Source organism: Streptopelia decaocto, assembly GCF_964273445.1.
Source record: "Streptopelia decaocto genome assembly, chromosome: Z".
NCBI lineage: Eukaryota > Metazoa > Chordata > Aves > Columbiformes > Columbidae > Streptopelia > Streptopelia decaocto.
In genome coordinates, this window is record NC_138657.1 from 17,797,442 (window position 1) to 17,810,757 (window position 13,316).

General features: G+C 38.7%; 1 protein-coding gene across 3 annotated transcripts in view; it reads right to left on the bottom strand.

Moving 5' to 3' along the window:
- The window catches only part of DENND4C (DENN domain containing 4C), a 79,779-nt gene that overhangs the window by 53,685 nt on the left and 12,778 nt on the right, over positions 1 to 13,316 (bottom strand). For all 3 annotated transcript variants that reach the window (XM_082075049.1, XM_082075048.1, XM_082075047.1), the window contains exon 2: positions 1,782 to 2,109. In XM_082075049.1, the coding sequence (XP_081931175.1) occupies positions 1,782 to 2,092 (311 nt within the window). In that variant the 5' untranslated portion in view covers positions 2,093 to 2,109. The remainder of the gene's footprint in view (positions 1 to 1,781; positions 2,110 to 13,316) is intronic.

The following is a 13,316-nucleotide window of genomic DNA, read 5'->3' on the forward strand; positions in this document are numbered from 1 at the left end:
TGAACATTATTAGAACACAGTTTAAATGATGAAGATGAAGTGAAATTGGAATGTACCAGGTTAATTACACAACTTGAACTATAATCCTTCACACAGAGATCTTGCCATATAACTAATTTAATTACTAAGACCATCCCTGGAGGTGTTTAAAAGGTGTTTAGACAACGGCCTTAGGGACATGGTTTAGTGCTAGAGTTAGGTTATGGTTGGACTCGATGATCCTGAGGGTCTCTTCCTACCAAAATGATTCTATGACTGCATTATCAGTTTCTTCCTGACTGGACTCTACCTGTCAGTTGGCACTCAAACTGAAGGTTGTAAGTGGGATATGCAGGCATTGTGCCTGATATGCTTGAACTTATAAATGAAAATAACTGAATTTATTATAGCTTACACATAGACGCATATTTTTACTTTACTCTTTACTATTTATGTGATAACTAAATGAAGAAAAACATATTTCTTATTTTGCCATCATCGTAACAGTTCTCTCCACTCATGCTCTATTTTCTCCTTCTCATTACATTCTCAGTAATTCTACAATGTCCTTATCCAACCCAGAGAGTTAGAAGTGCTATACAGTGCAATTTAGACAATACTGTAGCACTGCATGAGTTATTACAGATTGAGTATTACCTCAATATGCTAATAGCACAGACTAATTTTTGCCACCTCAAGATCTTGGGAGATTTTGTGATCTTGATTCTGAATACTTACATTAAACTCAGTATCCTATAAGTAACAAAATTGGTTCAGAGCTTCCCTGTCAGGTTTGCCTCCCGCATTTACTAAGCACTGAACTTAAAGCATTGACTCTATGTAAGGTCTTCAAACACTTAGTTGGTGCCCAACGATAGGATGGGGGACAACAGGCACAGACTGAAACACAGGAGGTCCCATCTGAATATAAGGAAAAACTTCTTTACTTTGAGGGTGCCAGAGCACTGGAACAGGCTGCCCAGAGAGGTTGTGGAGTCTCCTTCTCTGGAGACATTCAAGACCTGCCTGGACACATTCCTGTGTGATCTGCTCTGGTGAACCTGCTTCAGCAGGTGGGTTGGACTAGATGATCTCCAGAGGTCCCTTCCAACCCTGACCATTCCGTGAAAACTCTTTAGGAACTTGTGCCTCAGACATCAAAGAGCATAGTTTTTTAAACGGAAGCATGATTAGAGCTACCAAGAGACCACGTAAACCAGTGTTTGCAACCAATCATGTCAGAACTTGTAAGCAACCCCATAAATACTCTGATCTGACAGTAAGGCAGGCTACAAGACTCTATGTAGCTGGGTAATTTTAATATCTTTGTTTCAGGGTCCTACCATTTTTAAGTGATATCTTTTACCTTAAGCATTAAAGTGAATTCCACAAAGTAATAATTTTTGTCTTCTGAAGTCATCACTTTCAGATTAAGCATGTTTTATTTTTGGATTTGCACTATACCATCTCTATAAATTCATTTTGTACTATTCTCTCACCTTTCATAGAACTGCAGTAAAGAACTTAGTTCCTCATATTTTGTTTGCTCAATCTCTCTCTCTCTCTCTATATATATATCATATCTTTTGAAGTTAAAACATTATCACTCACTTTAGAATGACACGTTCACTAGAAGACTTTATTTCAGAAAGAAAATACTACATGGATAAATACCATAAGCAATATAGATTCAAACACAATGTGGTTTTGAAAGTTCTATCACTTCTGTTTTCATCACCATCTATAAAGAGTAAGATTTGATCATTACTGAAGGAGGAACAGAATTGTTATAGAAATCTTACCCAATGTCAGTAAGAGGTGGTTTGTCCCGGCCTCTCCTGTAGCAAAGAAAAAGTTCAGGACTCTTTAGACTTCCATAGTTCAAGTTGGCTTGAAGGGCTGTAGGGGTGGCTTCAACACAGGTGTACCCCTCCGGGACAGTTTCACCAGCTGATTTAATTATCACAGCAATGTCAGTAATTGGAGCCTTTGGACCAGTTGACTTTGTTTCATGTCGGCTTATTTCTTGGTCCAAGAGGGTTGCGGTATCTGTATCAGTGAGCCCTGCCACCACAAAATAGTCAGCCACTCGTGGACCTTTGTCTTCTATCATGGTTATGTTAGTACTTCCTAGGGAAAATAGAGAGAGAGAAATAAAACACTGCTTTCAAGCTAAATATCTTCCCTCAACAAGTATGAGGATTTAAAAACTTTAAAGAAATTTTTGCAAATAAAATAAGTCCTATACAGAGATTTAATGGAAATTCTAGGGAAACTCCAAAACAAACTTTGATTTCTGCTCCTTAAAAAGTTAGTATTGTTTGTAATTGGATTTCAGTTCTAGCACGGTAAACGTCATGTTTTAAAAGAAGGAAGTTTAAGTGAGGTAAAGAACAGAAGAACTCAAAGCTCCTGCACAGAAAATTGTCTGGCATTAGCTATCAGTCCATTCAAGCTCTTCACAGCCTATAAATTAATGCAAGTACACCTAAGTAAAAGCATCTATATTTTTCTGCCTTTGGTTAGGAAGTAATTTGACTACAGAATCACTAGTTCATCTTGTGCATATTTCACCCATTTTGTTTCATAATCCAGACCTAAAAGTGCAGTCTTGAGACATTCAGCTGGCAGCTGTAACATCTGGAAGTCATTTACAAAAATCACACATCCAAACCCACATTTCATCAGCTGATCAAGCAGTACACATCACTGCTCAGCTGCACATTCCAGATCTGCTAAGAGTGTTCTCCCAGTGCCAGCAATGTTCACTAAGCATATGATTCTAAAACAGTGAAGCAGAAGTTTCTATAATACTAAAACTAGCTGATAGGCTATGCTCAAATATCACAAGCACAATTTCAAATACCTGATCTCATGAAAAACCTATCTATTTAAAGGTTGAGTGAGAAACATTTAAGGAGTGGCTGCCAAGCAATAAACCTGAATACGGTTCCAGCCTTTCAGGGAATCTAGGGACCTCATTTTAGATCCCCACGTTTCCATCACCAGATTTCTAGGGATCCCATCTAGAAAGCTAACCAAGAATGCAAGTCTGGTTCCCATCTTTGAAAACAAGACTGCCACAGCTGCCAAGGTCCCACCTACCATGGAGTGGTTGTTCATGCATATTACTGAAAAATAAATGCACCAAAACGGAAAAGTTTATTGTATTTAGAATGTCCTAGACTGATAACTGCAAAAACATTGGTCTCTGCTGCTAACAGAAAGGTGGTTTGGCAGAGAAGGTATAATCCTGTTCCCTGCAACCTGGTTTCTCTTCCTGTTCTTATCCTGCTCTTTCTTATAAAAATTATCTTGAAAAGGTATTTTTCATCTTCACACTCTACAAGAGTTCTAAAACTTGTTATCAAAAGTGTTCTGAGTACTCACCTGAAGGAAAGATCAGTTACTCATCCTGCATGCTTACCAAGACATCTTAACAGAAGATTATGCAACTAAGGTACTAACCACTATAGTGCAAGGAACTGTAGCACAAGATGAAAGTAAGGAAGGGAAATTACTTCATGAAAAATTGTAATATTTCTATACTTCAACTAACTCCATTTTGTACTTTCTAACACTGAAATGAGAACTCATTAAATCCTTTCAAACCTGAAATAAAAGTACCTACACCCCTTAGAATACTCTTTTCTGCAATATTTGTCCACTATGCTTTTCACAACTTCACTTCAGTGTTCTCTAAATACTCTGGCTAACAGTGTTTGTAGGGCAATCCATAAACAGAGATCCTGGGACAACACAGACATGTGTGGAACCCCTGAAAAGGGGAAGCCCATGGAACAGCTACTCACATGACTGAGTTTTCAGACCTAAAATATATGGATGCCGTGTCAACAGGAATGATAAAAGGTTTATTCCATTTGTCAGGTATTCAGCACCTATGTCTACTGAAGAACAAGAAAATTACTCCAAAGTCATAGCTACTTGTGAAGCTTCTGAATCACTTCCAACTAGAGAACCTGCAGCAGTTTCCCCTTTTTACTGTTACAAACAACATGAAATTAGTGATAAAGCCCTTTACAGGTAAGCCAAGCCAGCATGAAATACAGGGGTAATGGCTACAACTTAACCTCATTGGTGCTTCTGTTACAAGGTCCATCCCCATACTGCCACTGCTCACCCCTGCCTTCACTTTTGTCCAGGACTATAGGTTGTGCAACCACATAAAGAACTGGAACAAGGAATTTCTTTGGCTGAACCTGGCAGAGACTGTTGAGTGTTCAACCAAAGCAGTTCTCCAACCATTCACTGTGCCAGCACGAAAGCAGCAGCAGTACCTCTCTTTCAGTAGCAGCACGGACTGGCACTGGATTAATCATTAAACTGTGAAGTGTTAAGACATTTCAGTCTGCCTCTTAGATGCTTGGACTTGTTCACAGAATTACGAAGAGGCAGAAAGAGAGGCAGAAAGAGAGGCAGAAAGAGAGGCAGAAAGAGAGGCAGAAAGAGAGGCAGAAAGAGAGGCAGAAAGAGAGGCAGAAAGAGAGGCAGAAAGAGAGGCAGAAAGAGAGGCAGAAAGAGAGGCAGAAAGAGAGGCAGAAAGAGAGGCAGAAAGAGAGGCAGAAAGAGAGGCAGAAAGAGAGCAACTTCTCTGTGCTCCCATATAGAATATCTTGTAATCTGGAAAGTACTGGTTGCACCTGACATATGTGAAACCAAATTACTGAACATGCTGCTAAAAATAGGAAAATGGTTGGCATCATATAAGTTCTTTTTTAAAAAACAAACAAAAATCCTTTGTTAAATGATCCAGCCTTTTATTACCTGCAACAGGTTCACACAGCTCAGTATCACGTTCTCTCAATGCAGGATTAAAATCCTCACCCACATTTACTTGAAGCACACAGAGCAGGATATAAAACAGTAACAACAACAGCATACAATGCCAGAAGTCTCACAAGAGTTTGTATTTTAAATCCCAGCTGTAATTCCTGGAATTGCGCTCATGTTACCCTTGCATGTTTTTTAAAGCGAAGATTTAGGTTTCTTGGGTGAACAGAGGGACAAAAATTCAAAAGGACCTGAAAAATGGAATACTAAGATCTGGAAGGTTAGAATGCAAATGAAGAGAAGCCATTCCCAAATTTTTACCAGCAGGGATCAATAAAACTGTAGCAATTGATTGCTAAGGAGCATACACTTATATCTATGATTTTATGTTTTTTTCTTAGCTGTGCCTATGTTTTACTTCACAGAAACTCTGTGTAACATATGGCAGGCAAAAGTCAGAGTCACCAGACAATTCAGCTGAGAAACTTGGCACACAAGCCTCTTATGTCAGCACAATGTTTAGTGAGTTTTTCAAAATGTTCCAAGTCACTCAAAACAGTTCCCTTGCTTTTCCACAAGGATAAGAAAAGTAAGGTTTCAAGTAAGCACTAAAACTCAGCTCTTCAATAACTAATTCTCCAATTTCAGAAATGTTTAAAGCAACAAGATCTCTCAGGAAAGACCTTAAACTAATCAAGCTTAATCAAGCTATGGTTATCTTCTTTAATGCAATAGCTTTACAAATGTAAATAGATGCTAAACTACAAATTAGCAAATAACCACCAAAACAAATGGAAACAACAGAATTCAGTTACTTCAAGGATACTTTGCTCTGTGAACTGCAAGAAAACATAAAAGTCTGACTTGCAAGGGAACAAGATGAATCCATGGCCATTTTCCACTATTTTTGTGACACCTCACACAAGAATAAGTATGGACACCGTTCCTCCTAACAGACAAGGGAACCAAAATTCTTCTAAAGGATCTTCTATCACAACTTTTATTGCAGCAATTTTTCGCCACCATAATTTCAAGAGATACTGTCCTCTGATAGTTTTCTATGAGTAAGTTTCTGTAAATCACAAGACTAATAGGAAAACTCAACCTCCCTTATGAAGAAAGGCTGAGGGAGCTGGGTCTCTTTAGTTTGGAGGAGACTGAGGGGTGACCTTATTAATGTTTATAAATATATAAAGGGTGAGTGCCATGAGGACGGAGCCAGGCTCTTCTCGGTGGCAAACAATGATAGGACAAGGGGTAATGGGATCAAGGTGGAACACAAGAGGTTCCACTTAAATTTGAGAAGAAACTTCTTCTCAGTGAGGGTGACAGAGCACTGGAACAGGCTGCCCAGGGGGGTTGTGGAGTCTCCTTCCCTGCAGACATTCAAAACCCACCTGGACATGTTCCTGTGCGACCTCACCTAGGTGTTCCTGCTCTGGCAGGGGGATTGGACTAGATGATCTTTTGAGGTCCCTTCCAATCCCAAACATACTGCGATACTTCCATGAAACCTCCAAATCCATATAGATCCATAATAGCTAAGGAGAAATTATTTAAGTGAAGTTAGTTTTCCAATTCATTCATAGGCCACAATAGCAAAATTTGCTATAAGCACTTTAGGACCAAAACTATTTTTTAAATGAAAACCTAAAAAAAAGGGAAAAAAAAAAGCCTTCAGAATAAAAGATGTACTTTAAAAATCCCCATGCTTTTCTGAAAGGAATTCCTACTGGAAGTAATAAGTTTTGTAGATGAAAAATAAAAGCAGCCCACATGGACAACACTTAAAGGCTTAGTGTGACTCGTTTAAGTCAAGACATCTCTTCAGCAAAAAATATGCAAGAGTGAAAAAAATACATTATTATCTCTACTAAATGCCAGAAATATGGCAAAGCATTCTCCTCTCCCACAGTCCATGTAGGGTTGATCTTCCTAAAAGTCAACAGCCTTTCTCACAGCCACGATGTAATTTTACAATTCTTCCAGAGTGTTCTATCAAAAATACAGCAACTAAGCTATTAGCTTCATGCAGTCCATAGCCCCTTCTTAAGGAGAGATTTCACATTGAAATTGCCTTGGGAAGAAAGTTTCCATTCTAACAATAACTTTTATGAATTTTGAACAATTACAAAAAAAAATACTACATTATTAGAAATTGCTTCAATTCATTGACTGGTGTCTAAAACACTGATTTGATTTGTCTTTCAATACAACTAGACTGCAATTTCTTCTATTTACAGTTAGCTGAACCACAACAAAGAGATGTTCTTGCAAAGACATAAAAATTTGTGAGAGCAAGTTACAAGCACCTGCCATGAAAATGACAATGTAAGTATTGTCTTTGTATTTTATTTCATAGCTATGTTACTTTTGTCACATAGTTACAAGCTTTTCTCTTCCAAAATGGAGATGACTAATTTGAAGTTCTCAGTCTTCATTTACTCAGATTGCCACAGCAAAAGACTCCTACTCTTTAGATATATAAAAAAAATTTCTTCTACATTACCTGCAAATCACAGAAAAATGAGACTTCTCTAACACATATTAACTTTTGGGAGTCTGCTTCAGCTATTTGTCATGCTCTGAGTAACAGCAAATATTTATCTTAACACTGTTAGATCCACAAATATTTTCCCAAGACTCCATTTAAATTCATTAATGATATCATTTGCTTTAGCCCTGCAACAGCTGTGTGTAGTTAAGTTACCTTTGCTTAGATTTCTCCATAACATAAGTACGGTAAGCAGTACTTCATTTCTCACGTGTGGAATTACAGCAAAGTGCTTGTCTGTTGATCCAAAGTAAAGACATAGATGCAGCAGAAAGGAATACCAGCAAAATTACTATGCTAAAACCTTAATATGCAAGAAATTGTCATTTATTTTCTAGTAGTATTAAATGCTAGAAAGTTTCTATGAGAAAACATGCATGACATGCAATTTTTTTCTTTTTAGAAAGTCAGAAAGTATGATTTCAGCCTTTCATTTTGCTGTTTGATTTGAAGATAGTGTTCACTGAAAGAAAAATCTGTTGTGAAAACAGTATGTGAGATGCAAGATGCATTAACCTGTCAAATATTAAGGCCACCTCCTTCATTTTTGAAAAGGGCTTTTGGCAATGGTGGTAGGAGGGTGATCTGGCAGGCAGCATGTATAGTCTTAAAAGCTGACCATTATTTCAGAAAGCATTTTAAGCACACTTTGGACATCAGCATAACCAAGACACCAAACGAAGTTGCTCAGGGTAGATAGAGCACGAACTCAGAAACCACAAGCAACACAGCTGTAGAAGTCTAACACACTGCTCCAAATATGGTCCACTTTTCAGCCTACCAACATAACTTTTGCAGCCAACTTATTTCAGTACCAAACTGCTGTCACTACACAACACTGTCCCAATACCACTTGGGACCTTTCATGCTGAATCAAAGAAATTTGGGCACTTTTGAAGCAACCTCTAACGCACAGTTTAGACCTGCTCCAAAAAAAAAATGAAGTGGAGAAAATAAAACGTCCTCCACTTCCCAGGAATTTTCATCCTAGTAGAGACAAGAAGTCATTTTTGCAGAAGAACTTTTCATTAAAGTCTTTCATTCCTAAAAAGTCATGGCATAATTTATATTATCTCCCTTTGAACCCATCATAAAATCATGGAAGTCTAGAATTCTAGGTACAGGTTCGTCCTAATCTTAGAAATATGTTAAGTGTTGAATTATCCTCTAAAGTTAGATTGAAAAGCCAGCATAAGTCTAGAAACAACTGGTACAGGTAAATGCAGTTTTTGGTAAGTGGACTTAAAGAAAATAAAATAATAAGCTTTATAATACTGCATACAGCAGCAACCAAGGGCAAGGGTTTGTCATTAAAGCCAATCTCATAGTTTACATACAAATGCCATGCTTACACCTGACACTACTGAGAAGCTATTATTGGAAACATAAGCATGCGATCACTTCAGAGTAAGAATAACCACCCATATAGTGGGTTCAGAGGTAGTTGTTTTTCAGGCTTATATGCAGGCAAATCCTTGGTAACTGCTTGTTCCTTTCAGCTTCTGGAGAAAAGTGGCACAAATGCTGGTATCTCACCACATACAAATTTATTTTATGTCAAAGTGTGCCTACTCCCCCATATAGAACTTAGTAAGCTATGTGACCAAGTCTTTATATGTGCAACTTTCTACTATGTCCAATGAACTAATCAGAAGAGAGGAAGGGTAGGCAAAGCTTGTTTACCTTTCTGAAAATTCAGAAAGTGAGCATATTTGCTGTGGTGCTGAAGGGAGAGATCTGATACTTTACTCACACAAACAACTCTTTTACTTTGTGCTGAGACTAAATAACTTTATTGGTGAGGGTTGGGAAGAAAAATTTGTTTCCCCTTTCTATAAAAGAATCTTCATTGATGCTTGTTAAATCATGATTTTATACCACAGTAACCAGTGCATAATTTCTCTTAATGCATGACTTCAGAAATGTCCCTGATTCACATTAAAAACATTGTGTAACATGCATATGCATGTTAGAGAGTTAGAATAAGCAACCAGCAAGACAGCATACTTCTTCAGATAAAGCAGTATGAGCTATTCGTTAAAACTGAAAATGGAAAAAATTAGAATAAGATTTGTAAATGTCTTTAAAGACACATTTGAAGAAGCTAAAGCACTGTCATACACAGTGAACAGATACAGGTGGGTTGTATAAAGCTTTCAGCTGCCTCCTTTCTGCACATGTTTCAAATACCAGAATCACTGAGTGGTTTGGGTTGGAAGGGACCTTAAAAATCTCCTAGTCCTCGCCATGGGCAGGGACACCTTCCACTGGACCAGGTTCTCAAAGACCCGTCCAGCCTGGCCTTGAACACTTCCAGGGATGGGGCATGCACAGCTTCTCTGGGCAGCCTGTTCAGTGCCTCACCACCCTAATCTTAATAAATGTCTTCCTTATGTCCAATCTAAATCTTCCCTCTTTCAGTTGAAAACTGTTGCACCTTATCCTGTCACTACAGGCCTCGTTAAAAAATCTTTATGCAGTATTTCACAACAGTGGTGAAGATAAATGCATGACAAAGTTGGTGTGAGGAAACTGATAACACTGATTAAAAGAGAATTTTTTGCAGAAACAGGTGAACTTCAATCAGAATAATAAAGTTTAGTCACCTGGGACAGGAGAAGGTAGCACACAAAAGCCTGAACTTAGCACATTTGACCAGCAGTGAGGATTTGGACACTTAGGAGTTTCGTATCTAGGGCTGCTTATAAAAATAAAATCTAAATACAAATGCAAAAGGACTGAAACTACTATTGGATATAATGGTTAGTACTGATACTATGAATATTATTTTTCAAAACTTCACCTTAGTGGAAATGCATGAACAGTGCTTTCTTCAGGTTTGTTTTGCTTTGGTTTTGTTTGCGTTTGTTTTGGTTTTGTTATTTTTTTAACTATTTCCTAGTTGTATTTCATAGCAACAGAAAGAACACAGTGAAGGTGGTCCTCAGTGTTAGCTGTATTCAATAAATCAGAGTTATTGCTTTTGTTCTAATTGCCTCAAATCTCATCTTTGTTTAACTGGGTTTCAAGACATGGAAGCCAACACTTGAAGTCACTTCGAAAAGCAATGAGCAACGCAATCACAGACTGCACTTGGCAGTTGAAAATTTAGACTGTTTTTTTAAACACAAAATACAGATATGATTCTAGCACACATATACACCCTCACAAGCTCAAATGTCAGCAGTCACCAGTATTACCATTCAAAAACCAGAAGAAACTAGGGTATACACACAGTGTTCCCAGAGAGCTTGCACTACAGTTACTTGTTGATTCCAGCACCATCTATCTTCATTATTATTGCTCACATCAGTATCCTTGTCCATACCACAGTCGCTTTCAAGCAAGTCCATTTCTACTCAGGAAAGTGCACAACTCCAGCTTACATATTTCTTTTTGATGTATGTGGGACAGCAGAAATCAGACCTTGCATATGCATCACAGATTATTTAAAATTACTGCAGAATGGAACACTACAAATTAGACTATTCAACATTAAATGAGTTCAAAGCAACCAAGGCGGTTATCAAACACTTAAGATGTCATCAGCAACGCACAGGGAAGTTACATGGACATGTCTATGTATGAGTTCTACAAAGCACATTTTATGGTGTGTAAGAATATACCGTGAACATATACACACATATATATCTATACACACGACAACAAAAGACAAGGTAAAGCAACATCGCTTCAAGAATACCATTAACACTGAACAGGATTAAAATAGAAAAAAAAGGCAGTCCACAGATTATTAGCCACAGTCTGTAACAAGAGAAAAAGAATTCCTAAATGTGCAATTAAAGACTTGATTTTTTGGAACGCACATAACTTTGTCATAAATTATGAAACAAAATAAGGTACAGTCACTTGACTAAATCACACGAGTATAAAAAAAGCCAGAGTTGCAAAAATGGCTTCACGGACATGCAATGCCCACCTTCTACCTGTCTTAACACAACCAGCTGTGGAACAAGAATGGTTGGATGTCACCCATGACTGAGTCTGAACATGCACATATGCAAATACAGGACCATTCCTCTGTAGCCGTTTTCAGGTAAACACCTGAGAATGTAATGGTTGCACAACCGAAATAGGTTACAAGCTGCAAGATGATTACCTTGCAGAGGTCTCTAACATTGTGACAATCAAAAGGCTTGCCAATTACATTTAATGAAGTATTCCTCTAGGATGGCTTTTATCAGTTAATTGGGCTTCATCCAGAAAACAAGTTGTATCAGGGTCTGGTACTGCAAATATTCTAAACTGGCTTTTTTTGTGTGTCAGATAGCTAAATTGTTGCAAATTTGCGCATAATCAAAGAAAAAAGTGTCGACTCTGTACTAGCTGTTTGTGCACCAGACTATTTTCTGACAGCTTCTGAACACAAAAAATCAGGCAAAAAATGAATGTAATCAGCTTGATGAGAAAGTTTTCTAAAGCCTCTCAACTAGATCAGGGCACTACTGTAGGAAAGGAGCAGAAATAACACATCAAATCAGCTCAGGAAAGAAATTCCTATGGAAGCAAAGTCATCAAGCCTAGATGTTTCTGATGAAACAGCTGCCTCTCCCCCAACCCCCTGTACAAAAAACCCCAAGTTCTCAGAGCATCATAGTTCTGTGAACTGTGAATGTTTGAGAACAAAATCACTTCTACTTCAAGCTCATGAAATGTCAAAGACAGCCCCACAGTTAATGCTGTAAAATAAGCCGTATAAGTTGATTAAATATAAAAAAATTAACATCAAATTAGCAGGCATACCCAAAGACCAAAGGCTAAAACACCACAGGTGGGAAATTAAAAGATCTTTTTCATGCTTTTAACTTTTACAATGGCTAAAGACATTCATAATTCCTTAAAACTTGACTAAGACAGATATTTGGTATCTCTCTTTGGGGATTTGTTCTTGACATTTTCATGAGAGCCACTAACAAATGCATCATTCATATAATGGGAAACAGGTGTCAGTATTCTTCCAACACAGTTTTCCTTTTCAGTTTCACACTGAGGGCTTTGAATTCATGCAACAGTGTGCTTTATATAAAGAAATGGAGTGGTGAGGAACTGAACCGAACTGCCTTCTCCAAATCCAGTATCATAAGTGATAATTACACACCAGTAAATGTCTAATTGCCACTTAAGCATCAATTTTGTTACTGACACCAGAGGCAATGTAGGCCCACTGATGAACGAGGTGGGTGCCCTGGTGACAGAAGACACAGAGAAGGCAGAATTACTGAACGCCTTTTTTGTCTCTGTCTACTCTGCCGGAAGCTGTCCTGAGGAGCCCCGTACCCCTGAGGCCCCAGAGGAAGGCAGGACAATGGAGGAGTTCGCCTCGGTTGATGAGGACTGGGTTAGGGAGCAGTTAGGCAGTCTGGACATCCATAAATCCATGAGTCCGGAGGGGATGCACCCACAGGTGCTGAGGGAGCTGGCTGAGGTCATTGCTGGACCACTCTCCATCATCTTTGCCAAGTCTTGGGAAACGGGAGAGGTGTCTGAGGACTGGAGGAAAGCAAAAGTTACTCTAGTCTTCAAAAAGGGCAAGAAGGAGGACCTGGGTAACTATAGACCGGTCAGCCTCACCTCCATCCCTGGGAAACTGATGGAACGACTTATCCTTGGTGCCATCTCAAGGCGTATTAGGGATAAGAGGGTCATTAGGGGCAGTCAACATGGCTTCACCAAAGGGAAGTCGTGCTTGACCAACCTCATTGACTTTTATAAGGACATAACAAGATGGATGGATGATGGCAGAGTGGTGGACATGGTCTACCTTGACTTAAGTAAGGTATTTGACACAGTCTCACACAGCATCCTTATAGATAAATTGAGGGAGTGCGGTCTAGATGATCAGGTAGTGAGGTAAACTGCGAACTGGCTGAAGGGAAGAAGCCAGAGAGTCGTGGTCAATGGGGTGGAGTCTAGTTGGAGGCCTGTATGTAGTGGAGTGCCTCAGGGGTCAGTATTGGGGCCGGTATTATCC